The 18,515-nt window shown below is 49.3% G+C and overlaps 2 protein-coding genes and 1 long non-coding RNA gene across 3 annotated transcripts in view; 1 reads left to right on the forward strand and 2 right to left on the reverse strand.

Annotated features, from left to right (window-relative positions):
- The window catches only part of LOC125624920 (uncharacterized), a 40,713-nt gene extending 37,051 nt beyond the window's left edge, over nucleotides 1-3,662 (reverse strand). Inside the window, exon 1 of the long non-coding RNA XR_007353435.2 lies at nucleotides 3,471-3,662. This is a non-coding gene — a long non-coding RNA (uncharacterized LOC125624920). The remainder of the gene's footprint in view (nucleotides 1-3,470) is intronic.
- LRRN2 (leucine rich repeat neuronal 2) overlaps nucleotides 1-18,515 on the forward strand; it is a 94,039-nt gene that overhangs the window by 67,254 nt on the left and 8,270 nt on the right. The gene's annotated exons all lie outside the window — the stretch shown is intronic.
- MDM4 (MDM4 regulator of p53) overlaps nucleotides 15,372-18,515 on the reverse strand; it is a 92,783-nt gene continuing 89,639 nt past the window's right edge. The window contains exon 12 of the mRNA XM_048826253.2: nucleotides 15,372-15,421. Within this exon, the coding sequence (XP_048682210.1) occupies nucleotides 15,381-15,421 (41 nt within the window). The 3' untranslated portion in view covers nucleotides 15,372-15,380. The remainder of the gene's footprint in view (nucleotides 15,422-18,515) is intronic.

The following is an 18,515-nucleotide window of genomic DNA, read 5'->3' on the forward strand; positions in this document are numbered from 1 at the left end:
TTAGTCCTGCATAAGCCTTCAAAATAGGGCTTGAGTGATGCCTAGGCCTCTGCACAGGGATGAATTTCTCCCTTGGTGATTAACCCCCCCAAATACCCCATAAGTTAGAATGCCAACAGCTCTTTTGATTTACTAAGTGATATTTGAAGGATATATCTGCTCTTCAACATGGTGCCCGAGGAGTTACAATCACACGCAGCTCCTGTCAGCATTAGCCGCAGCTGAGCACTTGACCTGCACAGTTTAACTGAGATTTAATAGGACAGTTATTGTATGTTAAGCAACAGACATTACAAACATTTATTTCAGATTAACAACTATGTAACAGATATTGTTAGCACTGCAGTTGTCTGAGTGGCTGATTCAGAACCATGTGATTTAATGATCCATTGGGATTTGTTTACCATGCAATTGCTGTCATTTTAAATCTAAATTCTGCGGGGCCTGATTCTGGTGTAATTGACTGCCCAAGGAATAAGGCACTGGAGAATCAGGCCCGAAGTCTGGCATACTACACAGAAAAGGTTTGCCCTCGTGGCTGTAACGGTATAGTTATAGTGGCAACCCAGTCTCCTGTAGATGCTGCTTCTACCAGTGAAAAAGGGCTTTTTCCAGCATAGCTTACACAAGTTCCTCAAACAAAATAAACTGTACCGGGAAAGGATTTTTATGGTGGTTTAACTGCATCTCCGCTTTTTATGAAAAGAAGCAAAGAGGGTAAGACTCTCAATGCTTAGCACAGGGTAAACAGGGCGATGATTTTGCCAGTATAAAAATGTCATTAAAAAATATCTCACATATCCCAGCCAACATTATTATATTGCCAAAAGTTTCTAGTGCAGACTTGGCCTGTTTGGTTCAACTCCTGGGTCTTTACAGCCTGGGTGGGACCCTGCAGAGCACCAACAAGGAAGGAAGACAGGGAAGGAGAAACCATCTTCAAACCTCCAGGACATTATGGATTGAGATTTGGGCGAAGGTTTAGATTGGTTAATCCTTATTCCATAGAAGCTAGCCACTAATTCCTGTGCAAAATTGTCCATGGCTTGTCTGCCCTTAAGACTCTAGTTCAAAGTCCCATCCAGGCTCTATTATTAGAATCAAGGAAGCTTCACTCCCTGGAAACATTTTGAGATTGAACGGAGAGAAAAAAAATCCAGAGAAAGTGTCAGTCAAGTAGCAGGTCCACATAGTCCGACCCCCTCCCCTGAGACTTGGGGGATGGGAAGAACTTCATTAACCAACATTATTAACCCAGAGCTCATCTGGAGACTTTATGAATCATCACTGAATAATTCTAGCAGAGGCTTTTCGGGGTCAGTCGCTAGCAATCATTGCAAGTTTTGCCCAAAGCCAGGAACGTTGCCTTTGCCTTGGGTACAATACAAAGCCAAATAGGTCATTAATTACACGCCAGAATGCTGCCGAAGAGGAATGGTTCTTCTTATTAACATCCACCCTGAGCCTTCGGATACAACCACTTTCTATACGGAGCCTGAATTTTATGTCATGAGTATTTATTTATTTTATTTTATGAAGATTTAGTATTGGGGACAAGCTCTGCATGCATGGCCATGTAACCTGAAGGCTCCCACTTTACAAAGGAAATCAGGATCAATATGTGCATTTACAGACAGGGAAACTGAGGCACGGAGCAAATGAGAGCTAGAGAGATGGTTACATATGGCAACAGAGGGATGCGTATACCGATAGATAGAGCGGCTGCAGAAGTGGTATAGATGTAGCCTCACTCCTGATCTGGAGGGACTTCTTCAAAATTTGTGAAGGGAGTCCAGTCTCCAGAGCTCATTCGACTTCTTCCCAGACTCTGGTGTATATGTAGAACTACACAGAAAGGAGGTGACTGGGGGGAGGAGTCTGTTCTGTGTCAGGTGCAGGTGGCTGGGTGGCATTTGGGGAAGAGGATGCTGAGAGGCTGGAATCCCTCCTGAGACATAAGATTGTGGCATGCTCCTTGTGGAGTACCGTGGTTGTGCTACATGCCAGGTGGGTGTGGGCAGGGGAGAAGAGGTAGCCTGTTGGTAGCCTGAACTTTTCATTTCCTTGCTTGTAAGCTTTGTGTTGGGCCTTTTGGGATTGCTTTTCAAAAGAGCACAGTTCCCCATGAAGAACCTAAATAAGGGTCAGAGTTTCACAAAAGCCATCACCCAGTGTGCCAGGCTCTGCCAAAATCTAGTCATGTATTTTGGTGCCTAAGCATTTCTGCGATAACACAACTTGAAAACAGCAAACAGCCTATTCACCTTACTGCATAGTCACACATCTTCCAGTGGAGACCTTGGCAGGTTTTAAAGGACTTCAGGTCCCCTTACTGGGCCTATCTCTGCTCACCGACTCATGTCAGGTCTTGGATCAAGTGGCAGTGCCCATCTCCCAGGCTAGGGCTGTCCTTTTTAATACTGTTTCAGGTCCTTTGTCTGTTAAGGCCTCTTGAGCCAGGTCAGACTGGTCTCTGCTATTTCCCCAGGAGCAAAACTTCAGAAGACTTGTTACCTGCATTGTTGCAGTATTGGGGATTTGTATTAAATACCCCCAGTGTCTTTAGTTTCTGCAGGTAACATCTTTTAGCTCACCCATTGAGTCAGAAATACAATCACTAGCTACCCCACAAAGAGACATACTGATAACATGAATACACTAGTCTTTGAATAATCCATGTTTCCAAAGCAAGCATGCATCTATCTATCTATCATGCACATCACTGTAATGTCTGGGTCCCAACAAAATTGTGAAAAGCAAGGGCAGACCCGGATCAACACAACTGTTCCAATATTTCACAAAGAGGATCAGTCTTTTAAGGTGTCCAGGGACCAGCCCACCATGGCCTCAGAGATCAGAACCAGGATTTTCAAGCAGATCTGGTTGGATGGGAAGCCAGTACAGCACGTGGCACGTTGGAGAGGCAGATGGATTAAAAAGACAGCTCACAAGTCTGTCCATCCCACAGCCACGCCCGCTGGTTATATCACACCAGGGCAACTTTCAATCTCTGGGCCAAATTCAGACCTGGTAGAGGTGAAATGGGAAGTCAACTGAGTTGCTGCTATTTACATCAAGTCTGAATTTGACCCATTTTCAGCCTTGTCTCGCTCTCCCTTTTTGCTCTCTTTGTCTACGTTGGCAAGCGAAAGGCAAAACTTTTGTCGTTCAGAGGTGTTAACAACCCCCCGCCCCCCAAAAAAACAAACATTTTGTCAATGACAAGCGCTGGTGTGAACAGCGCTTTGTTGGCAGAACCGCTCTCCTGCCGACAACACCAACACCGCTCTCTGGGGGGGAAGTTTTTTGTTGGCAGGAGAGCTCTCCCCTGCCGACAAACAGCAGGTACACTGCACACCTTTCAGCAGCACAGCTGTCGCGGCACAGCCCTGTGGCTAAAAGCAGAGTAGTGTAGACAGAGCCTTTCTCTCTCTTTCGCTTTCCCTCTGTTGACTGGACATCGAACTCACCGTCACAAACTCATCAATGATCAGATGGGCAGAGGAGAACGGACCCTCCCAGCGCCCTTGATAAGCATCCCCAGGGCAGCTTCTCCGCCTCACATCGTCCAAACCTAGCATCTCCCAGCCAGCCAGGCGGCCCTCTTGCAATCGAGTATGTGACAGACCCTTCTCACTGCAGTAAGGGAGCGGAGCGGAGAGGAGAGGAGGGAAAAGGCTGGAACTCAGCTGCAACCATTCATCTCCCAATGCCGGGCTATTAGACAGACGACAAAGGGAGAGAGGCAGCCAGAGCTGGCACTGAGACCTGGCCTCCTTCCACTCCGTGATTTATCCCCTAGCTTCATCTGGCAAACTTGCTGATGAAAGGACGCTTCCCTTCTCTGCGCCTCATCGATTCCCATTCTCGTCGCATTTTTTTTTCTCCCTTTCAGAAAAAGGCTTCTACTTTCTTTACCTGTTATCTCTCTTGTTCTTACGCATTCTTTCTCTCCCAAGCTCTCGGCTCTTTTTCCTCATCCTCTCTCGTTCATATCCTTTTCTCTCTCCCTCTCATTATCTCTAGTCATTTCTCATTCTCTTTAATTCACTGTCTGTCTCTTTCATTCTCTCTTATTTCCTCTCTCATTATTTCTCTGCATCTTCTCCTCTCTCATTCTCTTGTTCTCATGTTCTCGGTTCCTCCTCATTCCGGCTATCGTTATCTCTGCTTCATTCTCTCCTGCTCCCCTCTGAGTGTATCTAGCTGTGGGCAGGAGCGGGGAGAAGACCTTGCATGATCCCCTAGACACCCCCCCCCATGAAAATGGCGGTGGGGTAGGTCAAAGGGTAGGGCCAGATGGAAATCAGCCCACCGGTCCTCCATGCTACGGGTTGGACAATAGGCCAATAACCTAGCCTCATTTTTAAAAAGGTTAATTTAGAGAAACATAACAAGGGAACCAGTCTGTTCAGGGACAGCAGAGCCCCGTTTGTGCCCTGAGCAGTGTTTGGGGGTACAGGAAGCATTCAGAATCAGTCCTCTGGGCCTTGTCAGACCTTCGACGATTGCACATTTCAGTCCTCACACTGTGAGTTTATGAAACTATGCGAACGAGGACTGATGGTAATTACTTTATAGCAAGCTATTAGTTAGTGGATTATCTATCTCATGTCTGATATTTGTAAGGTGCCTATTGTTTTGATATCCATGTCACCCTCTAGTGGCAGCAGCTCGCCGCGGATATAGAGGAAGGCTGTAATTTTCAGAGGGTGCTCTGGCTGTAAGCTCTTTGGGGCAGGGACTCTCTTTTGTTCTGTGTTTGTACAGTGCCTAGCACAGAGGGGTCCTCACCCACACCTGGTGCTCCGTGGCACTATGGTAATGAATAGTAATTCAGTGGGTACTGCAGATGCTCAGATTAGACACTAATTCCTAATACTATTCCAGCTAGTGAATGTCTCCTTTAGTGCAAGAGACAGACTTGTGTTTTCATAACACGTGGTCCTGAGCTCCATCTTTTCTGAGGGCAATGAAAACTCATGTGGTCACAGTAAGGAGGGACGAATAACTGCTGTGAAATCCATGCAGCCATGGAATTGCTCCAGAGCTCTCTTGCCCAGTGATCTTCCCCCAGAGAAATGGTTTCTCTGCTTAACTCCCAGCCACATCAACTCAGTCTCATAAGCACAAATCCCAGCAGCTCACCGCCGTAATGCTCAAGGTCGAGGAAGTGTATTTACAATTTATTTGGCAAATAGAAATCCTGGAACTGGCTCCATGGTGTATTTAATTAGGTGGTTAATGGGAGGTATAAAGCAGACAGTGTCAGGGTGGGCTGTAGGGATTAGCATGGTTCTTTTTCTTTTCCTTTTCAGTGAAAACATCTACTCCCTGCTGCCTTCTAAAACATACATTAGCTGTTTCTTGCTATTCTTCTCTCTTTAAGCGCTTCCTTCCAGGTGGAATACTTGGGAGCTGGCAGGTTTTCCTTTTCCACTCCATCAGAACACCACATTGGGTCTCCCAACTTCCTCATGATGATGGCACAGTCCGCTCTGATGCCATCATTCCCCATGTATGGACTTGAGGTCCAGCAGGTCTTATGCATGCACCATTCGCCTGGCTGCAGCTGCCACAATCTGCCCTTTCCTTTGCCCTGCTGGGAGGATGCTGGCTTCCTGGCTGCGTGGAACACCCTCCTATCTCAGAGCCCTGTTGTTTTCACCATATGGAGTTGTGCAATTAAGATGAGATATATATTTATAGGTAGGATTGTTGTAGCTAAATCTCATCTTTAAGGCATGAGAACCAACAGAAGACACTACTTGAGCCTAGGAGCTAGGCGACACCTTTATGAAATGCAGAAGCGTGACTTCAGTGACCCATGCAGTTGGCGGGGCTGTGAGTTGGGTTGAGTAGTGGGGGGCACTAGGTGTTTTAGTTCTTGACAAGTCCCTGGCCCCTGGTGAGGAGAAGCCAGAAATGGCAGCAGGTGCTGCCAGTGAGGACTGAGGTGTCTTGACAGCGCAGTAGGGAGGGTAGGACTGGAAAAGCAAGGAAACAGGTTGCATGTCAGGGCTGAGTCACAGAGCCTGAGCTGTGTAGGGGAAACTTGTGTCTCCCCTACGTGTATTGCTCTCTGCTCCACACTTCTAGACTCGTCCCAAAATTTAGTTTTAAAAAATTAAGAAAAGACTTGTCTGTGTATGGAAAAAGGGGTGGGGGGGAATCATAGTATTTATCTGTCAATGTTTAGCCTATAGTCTCTCCAATCACCTTCCATTTGTATTGAAGGTGGGTTGGGCATGGCACCACATCTGTTTTCGCTAAAAGCCTTCAGTTACCTGGCCAACATCTCGCCATCACCATTCAAGGCAGTGAATCTGTCTGACAGTGGAGATGGGAGCTTGGGCAGGAGCAGTCACCCTTATAACCTCAGCCTCTTCCTTTTCCTGACCTCTCAATTTGTTACTGTCAAATTTGCAGGTCCTCCAGCTCGTAAGGGCTGTTCGTGCCCTAAGCTCTGTTTGGAGTGACACGAGGAGGCTCCCTTGACCTGTTCATTTCTCTTCTCTGTCACAAAGAGCTCTCATTTGGAAGAAGTGTGCATGCGTGTGTGTGAGACTTTTGCGGGAAAGACCCATAGGGATTAAAGTGCATGGATCACACAAAGATGATGCATCAGTTATCCAACGTCTAATAAAAGGAATATCTAAAGGGTTTGTCTACACTTGAAGCTGCACAGCTGTAGAGCTTCAGTATAGATGCTATCTAGGCGAACAGGAGGGGTTATCATATCGGCATAAGTAATCCACCTCCCCAGGAGGCAATAGCTAGGTTAAGAGAAGAATTCATCCTTCAACCTGGTGCTGCCTACACCGGAGGGTTAGGTCAGCTTAACTGCGTTGTTCCAGGGTGTGGATTTTTCATGCCTCTGAGCGACGTAGCTGGGTCACCCTAACTTTGTCATGTCGAGCAGGTCTTAGAAACATGAAAGGACCATCATGCCTAGTTAAGGACACTCTTGCCTATCCCATGCATGTTCCTTGCACTCTCTCAATGTGTGGAGAGTAAGGAGCTAAGACCAGGTTTACACTAATCAGTGAGATCAAAAATCCAACCCCTTGAGCGACACAGTTAAGCCAGCGTAACCCCCGGTGTAGACAGTGCTAAGTTGACTGAAGAATTCTTCTGTTGACCTAGCTATGGCCTATAGGGGAGATGGATTAATTACAACGGCAGGAGAACCCCTCCCACCGCTGGCGTGTCTACACTGAAGGGCTACAGCAGTGGTGTAATAAAAACAGCCATCCTCCGGGTATGCGAACAACTGTGGCCCAACAGACTAAAGGACTCATTAAACTACACATGGAGACCAACCAGTCCAGTGCATTGTCTGTAGCTCAACTGTTCTGCCTGGGCAAGAATCTTGTTCATTTTGTCACATGCAAATAATATCAAGGTAGCCACATGTTGCCATGTTGTAGATCTCTGTGGGCCGTGTTGGGCCTGAGGGGGTGCACCCAAAGCCCTCTGAAATCAATGAGAATCTTTCCACTGACTTCTGTGGGCATTTGTCTCAGATGCCCTGGTCGCCCTGGCTCTGTTATTTAGAAAGAAAGCTGCTGCTGGCTCCTGCAGCTTTACTTTGCACACCAGTTGCCTGGGCCACTGGCAGGTTCCATACAGGAAGGGAAAACGGCCGAGGAGCAAAATAAATGGAGTACAGAAATCCAGGAAATTAAAATCTCTGGCTCCAAACAGAGCAGGAAAGCAGCAGCAACAGAAGTAGCCCAGTTGCAGGGAAGGCACTGCCATCCAGTTTTAGCACCTCCCCTCAATATGCCTCCGAAAGAAAGGGGGGAACATTCATTTGAGTCCAAGATGCTCAGGGTTCTATTGGCTCTATGGGCCAGGGAGTGCTTTGCAGGACACCCCTGGGTACGTCTCAGAAGGAGGTACCGTGGGGGGGGCAGAGTGGGGAGGCCACTTTCTTTCATGCAGCTCTGGCGTTGCTAGTGATGCTTCTATGGGCTACAGGTGAGGACAGACCCCATTGCTCAGGCATGTCGGTGGTGATCTCCTGAAGCCATTGGCAACAGGAGGGCTGCATCTCAGCTGCTGTCAGCTGAAGGGAGCAAGGTCTGAAGCCGTAAATTGCCAAGTGCTGACTGACTCCTTGGCGTGGCAGGCCTCCGCAGTTCCAGCAGGTGTCACGTGGCTCAGACATTGAATTCCCAGTCACACAGCCAACGCTTGTCTTTCTTACAGACTCCAGCAAGCAGCCCTGTAGGGCCAGTCATTTGAACTGAAGATAACAATCATAAAAAAAAAAGCGTCTTAAAACCCACATTCTGAGCCCACAACTCCCTGAAAACAAGCAGTAACAGACCGCAGGCATCATGCAGTGAGCATGCGCACTTCGGGAAAGCTAAGAAGCAAGTGCCCTATCGGCTATCCCCTAGCCAGCGGGGGCGGCGGGGGAAGGGGGGGTCTGATCCAGCTCCCATTAGAGTCTTTCCATTGACTGGAATGGGAGCTAGATCAGAGCCTAATATCTTGCATTTCTATAGCTCCTTTCCTCCCAAAACACCTGACAGCTTTGCAGGCATCGTCTTTGCAAGCCACTGCAAATGCAGTCAGTTCTGGGAAGGAACCTCACAGCAGCTTAACAATGTATGCTGAGAGTTAAGGACAGGGAATAAAGAGGAATATTATATTCCATTAGAATTGGAGGAGGAAATCAGTTAATACCCTGGGATCCAGAGAGAACAGCAGGTTTAACAATCCCCACCCTTGTGAAAAAAATCCATGGATCCTCAGTAAGAACATAGGGATTGCCAGGCTGGGTCAGATTTGGGGTTTATCTAGTCCATGATCCCATTTCTGACAGTAGCCAACACCAGCTGCTATAGAGGAAGGTGCAAGAACCCCGCAGAAGACAGAGTTGGACTAATCAGTGACTACAAGTGGCTAAGATGTTGGCTTTACGTCTCACCCACAAGACGCAGTGCTGGGACTGGACCTGGAGCTGGCCTAAATTCTAGGAGGTAAAGTTACATCTTTACTTTAAATGACCAGCTTTGCTACTTGGGCAAGTCACTTTGTTTCTCTTTCAGAGTAACAGCCGTGTTAGTCTGTATTCGCAAAAAGAAAAGGAGTACTTGTGGCACCTTAGAGACTAACCAATTTATTTGAGCATGAGCTTTCGTGAGCTACAGCTCACTTCATCGGTGAGCTGTAGCTCACGAAAGCTCATGCTCAAATAAATTGGTTAGTCTCTAAGGTGCCACAAGTACTCCTTTTCTTTTTGTTTCTCTTGTGGTAGAGAAGAGACAGGGCTGCATTGTAACGGGTATAAATGTGGTTCTCTCTGACGCCCAGACTGGTTGACACAGCTTGTGCTGCCTAATGTCACGCCCTAAATTCTGGCCTGGACTCCACATTAATAGAAGGGGCTGTTGGCAACACTATGGTGGGGCATTGCCTTCTCTGCAGCCGTGGGATAATAATACCCGCCTTTGCAAAGTGCTTTGAGATCTACAGGTGGGAAAAGCAGTTAACAAGAAATTAGCACTGCTGACTTCTGCTTGCTTCCCAGCCTCAGGAATAAAGAGAACCACGCAAACTCGCTTCTTACATCCACAGACTTCCAACATCAGCATCTCCATTTGCTGAGATTATTCCCCTACTGTGCCCAGCTAAACACATCAGCGATGGGGAGACATTACAACTCAAACACGAGCGTCTCGGGTGGCTCTTCCCACTTCAGAGTCGCTTCCCCTTCCTCCCTGCAGCCACACTTTGGCACAGTGCAATAAAACAGTAAATGATTTGCATGCTACCTACAGGCATCTTCAGTTCCTAATTAAGAAGTAATGAGGAACACTTCATTCTAGGCTGCGTAACGAATAAATGACAACCAGCAGGTTCCCTCCCCATCCCCCTCTACCACCCATCGCAGCTGTATTTCAGCTAAGGAATTAATCTCCCTGGATCCCATTTTCACAAGGCAGAGAGCGTGAACAACGGGCGAGTTCCTGTTACATTGATGGGTGACGGGGACGGGAATAGTATGGAAACCTTGCGCTATGTTCAGATTCTGAGATCCCCTCCCATCGACGTAGTGCGTGTCTACACGGAATTGCTACAGCTCGGCAGCTACAGCATTGCAACTGTAGCATTTTCCGTGTAGACGTCTTCTAAACGAGCCAGAGAAAGGAAGGGTTATTATCCGCGCGGGAGGGGGCAGTCCTCAGCTGATGTAGCTTCCTATGCAATCCTCCCCTCTCCCGGGCACAGTGTAGGGGTGTGTGAGGAGGAGCAGGAAGGGGACTGGCAGGAGCAGGATGAACTCCAGCAATCCCCACCCCTTTGGTGTGGTTACTAGTCACTGTACTTTAGAGTAGCCTTGAGGCTGCTCTAAAGAGCACTGGAGACGAGGCTAGCGCAGAAGCAGCCTCAAGATCAGGGATCTGTATGCGCCTCCTGCTAGCTCCGCTGTGCTTAATGGATATGGGGCCCATCAGTGAGCCTGGCCACCCTTGTCACGCACCTTCTATCATGCTGCACGCCACCCATCCCCACCTGCAACTGCCTCCCGCTTCCTTCGCCATCAATTATCCTCCCCCTCACCCAGAATCTCTCCACACCCTCCACCCTTCCTGCTCTGAGCATGATGGAGGAAGCATCTCTTTTCAGGCAGACGCCTCTGAAAGTGGCAGCGGTGAGGAAAGTGGGAAGACCAAAGGGAAAAAAACACCTGGCAGTTTAATGGGATTATTGTGCTCTGAGCAGCCCAGCAGGAGCCCTTAAAAGGAAGTTTGTCAAAAGGAGCACAAGTGCATCGTGTGCACTTTGCTGAGGTCTTTCTCCCTTTCCCCCTCCCGCCCTCTCCCTTTCCTGTGGCTTATCTCCTCTCAGGGGGACTAAAGTTTATCAGAGTTCAACTCGATTACACCAGCCATACGTTTGCGAGGCCTCAGCCCCGTGCAAGGGGAGGCGATGCTGTAGCAGCCAGCACAACGCGGGCGTGGGGTGGTCAATCCCTGCTCAGAGCTGCAATGTGACTGGTACCCGGCTGCTCTTGCTGAGTTCCTGCAGCATAAGCCAAGAACTGACAGGGGAAGAGGCAGGAAGGGTGGAGATTAGCAGGTTCCCGCAAGTTTCCTTTGCTGTACAGTAAACACTTGAAAGGGGCACCCGGTTTCTATGGGTCCAAATCCTGAGGGGCACCATGCCACTTATTTTTACAGAGGAGAGCTCCACCCCAGCATGGCCAGTCCTGGGCATGGCCAGGCTGGGACAGCAGAGGGGCTGCTCAAGTGTTCTTAGCCAGGGCCCACGGAGGCCGAGGTGGGATGAAGAGCTGATGCCAAAGACACACCCATCTCTGTGGATCCTGCCCCCTCCAGATTGCAGTAAGCCCTGCAGAGGGGCCTGTGCTCGGCAGGCAGAGGGGCCTGGAGACTCAGAACAGTGTCCTGTACCCAGGCTACATGTCCCAGGCTTTAGCACTGAATGGGGACAGAGTTTAAGCACACTTAGGGCTCGTCTACACTGCATAATGGAACCGTGCTCGCTCCAGATTCTGCCTGCAGTTGATATGGGTGCTCAGCTTGCTTTCTAGCCAGCACCTCTCCTATTCAGAATCCCCTGCTCGTTGCTGACAGCAGTTTGGACAGGCCCAGGAGACAGACAAACCCTGCTCGCAGGGAGGCTCGGAGCTTCCGTATGTTGCTTTTGTGGGGAGAGTGACCATGCCACATCATCTGCCACTACTGCCTTGCTGCTATCCAAGCCTGAGGGACGCTAACATCCGGTGAGAGGGAGCGGGAAGAGCGGAGCGGAGCCCAGTGCCACGGGAAGAGAACGTTAACCTTCTATTCTAATAGGACCTGTCATCTGCCATGTGGACGTCACTCCTCTCAGCACAGAAATGCCGGCAGCTCCTAGCCATGCCACAACAGCTCTTGAACAGCGCACAGTCTGGCAGTGTAGAGGGGGCAGCGAAGGAGAATCTACAAGGGGAGTTGGAGATAATGGGTGAGATTTTGAAACCCTACAGAGACCAAGCCAGTCTGGCCCAGACATTGCTGGTGCAACTGCCTGGACCCACGCCACAACCTTTAACCAAGCTCCCTGGGAAGTGCTGCCTAGAATCAATGCTGCCCCAGTACGGTGGGGTGGAGGCAGCCCTTCTGCTTTGCTCTGTCACAGGGAGGTGGGGAACCTAGCAGGTTTACAGATGATAAAAGCCTAATGGCTTATAAGCTTTTCCTGCCAGAGCTGCTAAACAAGTGTTTATCCGATCAATTTAGGGCAGGCGAGAGAGCAAGGCCATGAATCCCCATGGCCTAATGCTTTATAGTCTACAGAGACAGCTTTCGCTAGAGCTTTACCAAGACCACCTTCTCCACGGCACTCAACAAAGGGGAGAAATATGGCCTCAAGTGGTTAACAATCCCTCACATGTTTGGGTTTTAAAGACCAGGGACAAGTGGGAGAACAATGGGAGAAAGAGCTGCCTATGGTCCTATGCTGTGGACTCTTAATGTTCCCCTCCATGCATTCAAATAGGAAGACAGCACAGGGGAGGAGAAAGAAAGTCAGAAAAAAAGAAAATGCCCTTGCAATCCATATGCACAGTGTGTGTTGCATCCTGCTCTCCTGGCTGGGCAACATAACAAGATGAGTTTCAGAGTAGCAGCCGTGTTAGTCTGTATTCGCAAAAAGAAAAGGAGGACTTGTGGCACCTTAGAGACTAACCAATTTATTTGAGCATAAGCTTTCGTGAGCTACAGCTCACTTCATCGGATGCATTCAGTGGAAAATACAGTAGGGAGATTTATATACACACAGAACATGAAACAATGGGTGTTACCATACACACTGTAACCAGAGTGATCACTTAAGGTGAGCTGTTATCATCCAGAGTTCCTGGTAAAGTGTTAAACACTTCGACAATCATCTCACTAGATAAACAGGCATGCCACTAAAGAGCTTAACAACACTGCTAGTGTGAACACTTGCTCTCATCTGCTGTGTCTGATGAAAGCATGTTGCAGAGTTAAGAAGAAATGATACCCCCATGTTAGGTCTCATCCTAATCTCTACTAGTTAGAAAATGATTTAAATCCTGAAGCATGAGGTTTAATATGCAAAATGTAATACTCCAGGCGAAGTTTTAGCATTCACTGTCATAACCCTATATATTTTTGTTATCCATATAAACAGCCAATCTCTTTTTTGACTCTGGCTAAATTCTTGACCTCCATGACACCCTATGGCAATGAGTTCGACAGTCTAATTACAAGCCATGTGAAAAATAATTAAAAAAATAAATAATCTAACATCAGGTACTGAGCCAGAAATGGTCTCAACAGAAAGGCTTTTGACGCCATAGGCCGGAAGCTGAAGCGAGGTGCTTTTCCTGGGTCCCTTTTCACGACCTTGAAGAAATAAAATAGTTCTTCAATATTATTATAGTAAAGAGGAAAGAATTCTAGAGTATTTTCAATGGCCTGAGCGATTTACAGCAGCAGAAGTGCCCATGGGTTTTAAAAGAAAAATGAGGGTCCATAAGGAAAGATGTAAAAATCAATACAGCCTTCTCCTCCTTTAATGCTGCTTTTGTGGGAGACAGCTGAAAAGCTGATGCCCTCGCAGCAGACAAGCAGGGTCAGTTCTGGTGCAGAGACCAGAGTGAGTCAATGCAGAATAAACTTTGCTTGGAAGACTTTTATAGGGAGAGTTGAGGAGCTGTAAACCATGGCAGCCTTTGGAGAAACCTCCCTTCTTGCTCCTGTTTGCTTTGTTTTCTGGAGCGTGAGGTTTTCTGAGATGCGGAAAAGCCACAGGAATGGGTATGATTTGTTTTGTAACACTGTTGGTCAAATCGAAGACAGGGGCAGTAGGTTTGTATAATTTTTGGTGGTGTCCAGGATGGGTCCGAGTCCTGCCACACACACACACACCCCACACCCCCCGCCTTGTAAGCTGATAAATATTTTTTAAAATAATCTAAAAATGGACTGGAAACAATAAGCGTTTAACAGTTTCCCTATGTTACACAATGTGGGGGGATGAGGGCTCTGGCTGGAGGTGAGGGCTCTGGGGTGGGGATGAGGGGTTTGAGGTGTGGGAGGAGGCTCAGGGCTAGGGCAGAGGGTTGGGGTGTGAGGGGTGAGGGCTCTGGCTGGGGCGGGGGATGAGGGGTTTGGGGTGTGGGAGGGGTTCAGGGCTAGGGCAGAGGCTTGGGGTGTGGGGGGGTCAGGGCTCTGGCTGGGGATGAGGGGTTTGGGGTGTGGGAGGGGCTCAGGGCTAGGGCAGAGGGTTGGGGTGTGAGGGGTGAGGGCTCTGGCTGGGGTGGGGGATGAGGGGTTTGGGGTGTGGGAGGGGTTCAGGGCTAGGGCAGAGGCTTGGGGTGTGGGGGGGTCAGGGCTCTGGCTGGGGATGAGGGGTTTGGGGTGTGGGAGGAGGCTCAGGGCTAGGGCAGAGGGTTGGGGTGTGGGGGGTCAGGGCTCTGGCTGGGGCGGGGGATGAGGGGTTTGGGGTGTGGGAGGGGTTCAGGGCTAGGGCAGAGGCTTGGGGTGTGGGGGGGTCAGGGCTCTGGCTGGGGATGAGGGGTTTGGGGTGTGGGAGGAGGCTCAGGGCTAGGGCAGAGGGTTGGGGTGTGAGGGGTGAGGGCTCTGGCTGGGGCGGGGGATGAGGGGTTTGGGGTGTGGGAGGGGTTCAGGGCTAGGGCAGAGGCTTGGGGTGTGGGGGGGTCAGGGCTCTGGCTGGGGATGAGGGGTTTGGGGTGTGGGAGGGTCTCAGGGCTAGGGCAGAGGGTTGGGGTGCGGCGGTGAGGGCTGCGGGGTTCACATTGAAGAAGGGGGCTCAGGGCTGGGGCTGAGGGTTGGGGTGCAGTCAGGCTGCCCTGGGGCTGGGGCCAGAGAGGAGGACTCCAAGTCCCCCCAGCCCCGTCCCCCCCAGCAGCACAGTCACCAGGCACCATCCCTGCATGTGCTCCTTGGGGCCAGGCCCCTCTCCGGTCCAGGAAGCCCCTTTGCCTCTCCTGGGGTGGGTGCTGGGGGGGAGGCGGGAGGAGAAGCTGCCACCCTGTGTGCGCCTCCTCCCTCTGCAGACAGCGGCTCCGCTGCCACCTCAGCCTGCTGCCGGCGTCGCTCCCTTTGGTAGCCAGCAGCGGCCGGCGAGGGAGCGCAGCCCAGAGTGGCAGGGCAGCCACCCGCAGCCCAGGGCGGAGGCAGGGACGCTCCAGGGGAGACAGACGGGGGTAGCAGGTGGGGCTGGGGGACACTCTGGGGGAGGCACGTGGAGTGGCAGGCGGGGCCGGGGGAGAGACCCAGCCCTGGACATTGGTGGAGCCAGGCCCCTGGGCCCTAAATTTGCTGGAGCACGGGCACCACGGGCCCCATATAACTCACCGCCCCTGATCAAAGACCGAGGTTGGTTTTGGTTCTGGGTCCTGTTTTCTCTGAAACCACAAAATATGGAGGAAAAGGAGATGGTCAGATTGTTACAGATAGCACCCACAATGCATTAGCTGCTGCGTACATGTAACAACCCTCATCTTGGCTGTCATCAAGGCCTGAGCCCAGGAATCCCAGAGATAAAGCATGCGTCTCTCCAGCTTGAGTTAAAGAACTACGGGCTTGTCTACATGAGAAGGTTGCACTGATAGCCCTTGCACTGGATTTTCTAAACTGATGCAAACCCATGAGTGGCTTATATCAGTTTAGTTAAGATTGGAAACTGTTTGTATTTCTCTTTTAATGAGAAAAGAGCCACATTATTTTGACGTAAAAACCCCAACATTCGTTAGTCTGGAAGATGAATGGGGACTAGAGCAAGATGCAGGGGCCAGGATCACATCCAGCACAGAGCGGGTTAATAATTGTCCTGCTCCTACACAGGAACATTGGATAACCACTGAAAAACCCAGTTAGAGCTTCTGACTAGAAGGAGAATGGGCCACACCTGGGATCGCTTCGGAGCAACCAGTCAGATGCCTTTTAAAAGAGACGCCTCCCAGCAGCTGGAGCTTAGGGACTGTGGTTAGTAGTAGGGGTAGCTGAGAACTGTTGATACAGGGGCTAGTGAAATGGCGTTGCTTTAGTTTAGCTACAACTCTCTTTCATCCCCACATTGCCTCAAGATGAAATAGGTGTTTTTCTTTCGCTTTCTGAGCAGGGCCAATGCTTTCCATCAGAGGCTCTCACAAAAACTCTCCCCTTCTTCGCTTGGGGTAGCTCCAGGGCAAAGAAAAGCGAGGTGCTGTGTTTGATTCCTTTGTTTCCCCCCTTCCAACACACGCGCTTTCTCAGACAACCAAGAGAGGCGGAAAAAGAGCGGATGTGACAGGGCTTTGCAGGGAGTGCTCCTGAAAACAATAGCTGGCACGTGCAGATGGTCTAGAGTATCTCCTTGATACGATGGTGGTGAGCATGATGTAAGAACTGACAGAATAGGAAATACAGGCGGCTGGACCCCTCTTTGGTGACAGTGGCAGCAGGGCTCTGGGCAGGTGCAGGAGTCTGCAAAGAGAAGCTCACTGCAGGATTGGGGCTGTGGTTAAATTAAGACAGTGAAGGGGTGGGTCCCGCTCCTCCCAGGGAAATGTTATTGAAAAACTCTCGACGCTCGGTGTAATCAGTCCATTCTAGAGGCAGCTAGGTCTTCTCTTCAGTAGAATCGCTGACAGTCCTGGGGCAAAGTCATCTCTGTCTGGGATCCCAGTGGGGCATAGGGGTTGAGCTCTATTAGGGATGGGGAAATCATATCATTTCCATTCCTGGACAGAAAAATGAGTCTCCTAGAACATGGCATTTCTCCAGACAAACCCTGAGGGAAGCCCTCTCGGCACAGCTGAACTCTTGTAGGAGGAGTTGGTGGGGATGTCTCTCACACCCAAAGAAATCTCATATGGACAGCTTCCCTGCAAAGAAGCTAAACTCTGTAGCAATCAAACCTTCAAAATGACATCTATCACTCATTGTTGTTCATCCTCTGCCTACCACTCGTTATTAGTGATTCCCTGTCTGTCACTCATCATTAGCACCAACACAGCATATGGCCTGGTCAATTCACGTTATGGATTTAGCAATTTGACTTAATGGAGAAGCTAAAGAAAAGAGGTGCTTAGAAAAGGGACTGGGGACTAATCCATGGCTGGTGAACTCTTTTGAGATTGGTTTCTGTTTTGTAGCACTCTTTCGTTATTATTTATTTATATTATAGACTCATAGGACTGGAAGGGACCTCGAGAGGTCATCTAGTCCAGTCCCCTGCACTCATGGCAGGACTAAGTATTATCTAGGCCATTAGTGACAGGGGTTTGTCTAACCTGCTCTTAAAAATCTCCAATGTTGGAGATTTCACAATCTCCCTAGGCAATTTATTCCACTGCTTGTTCAAGGCACTATGGTAGCACCTAGAGGCCCCATCCAGGATCAAAGCCCCGTTGTGCTAGGTTCTGTATATACACTGAGTGAGAGACAGTCCTTGCCCCAAACACTGGCTTTACAGACCACCACAGTTTGCCTGAGCTATCTAGTATGCCTAATTTTTAGGTACTTAAAATATGTGGTATGGTATGTCACACAAGGTACTTCCCATGCAAGGGGTGATGTAGCAATGACAAGAGAACAGCGTTCCCAAAGCTCCCCAGTGATAGTTCGAGTACTTGGTAGTGCAGGAGGTGTCTGGTGGAGACATCCACATGCCAACTCCTTGGCAGCAAGTTGGGAATCTGTGTTTGGAGAGTGAGAAACACACGGGATTGTGATTGCTCGCAGCAAACTTAAAGGCCTGGGGTTTCCTTTTTTAAGAAAAAGTTCCCCTTGGGTACGTGATGAGAAGGATAAGAGCAGTGAAGGTGTAGGTGATCCTACTTGCCCCCAGAGTTTGGGAATAGAAGAGGAAAGTAAGGACTGATTGTAAGACCTACGTATGGTTTTAATAATTTCATAAGGTGCTTTGGCACATGGTACGAATGCACAGATAGATAAGGCCTGGCCCAATGCCCACTGAAGTCAACACTGGATCAAGCCCATAACAAAGGTGTCAGTTTGTACGGAGACAGGGAGATACAATAATATACCACAACGGCATTTCAAACCCTGTGAAAACAGGCACATCTTGCAATCACGTGAGTGAGTTTTAGAGAAGCCCATGCCCAACTCCCCCCAGATCTGAACCGCTCTCCATCGCCCAAAGTGTGAAGGGGTGGGTTACAGAAACCAGATCTGGATCCAGATTGTACATCTCTTGCCCTTCTATGCTGTATTTCCTAAATGGTTGCTTACAGGTTTCATGCATGCACGGTGTATTTGATAGGAACGTACTAGTTTGTTCTACAAAGGTTTCTATACACTGCTCATCACTGTAGTACCTGATAACTGGGGGAAATAATAGGAGTTGAAAATATAGTCGAATCCCTTGTCATCTGCTTGCATGAACACCTGAGCCCCTTAGAAGAAGAGGTCAGGAACCTGGAATGTCTCTGCTACTCGGACACTGTCTTCCCTTTATTCTTTCTAGTGTTTGTGTCTGTCAGGCATCGCCGCAGT

Source organism: Caretta caretta, chromosome 21 (assembly GCF_965140235.1).
Source record: "Caretta caretta isolate rCarCar2 chromosome 21, rCarCar1.hap1, whole genome shotgun sequence".
Taxonomy (NCBI): Eukaryota; Metazoa; Chordata; order Testudines; family Cheloniidae; genus Caretta; species Caretta caretta.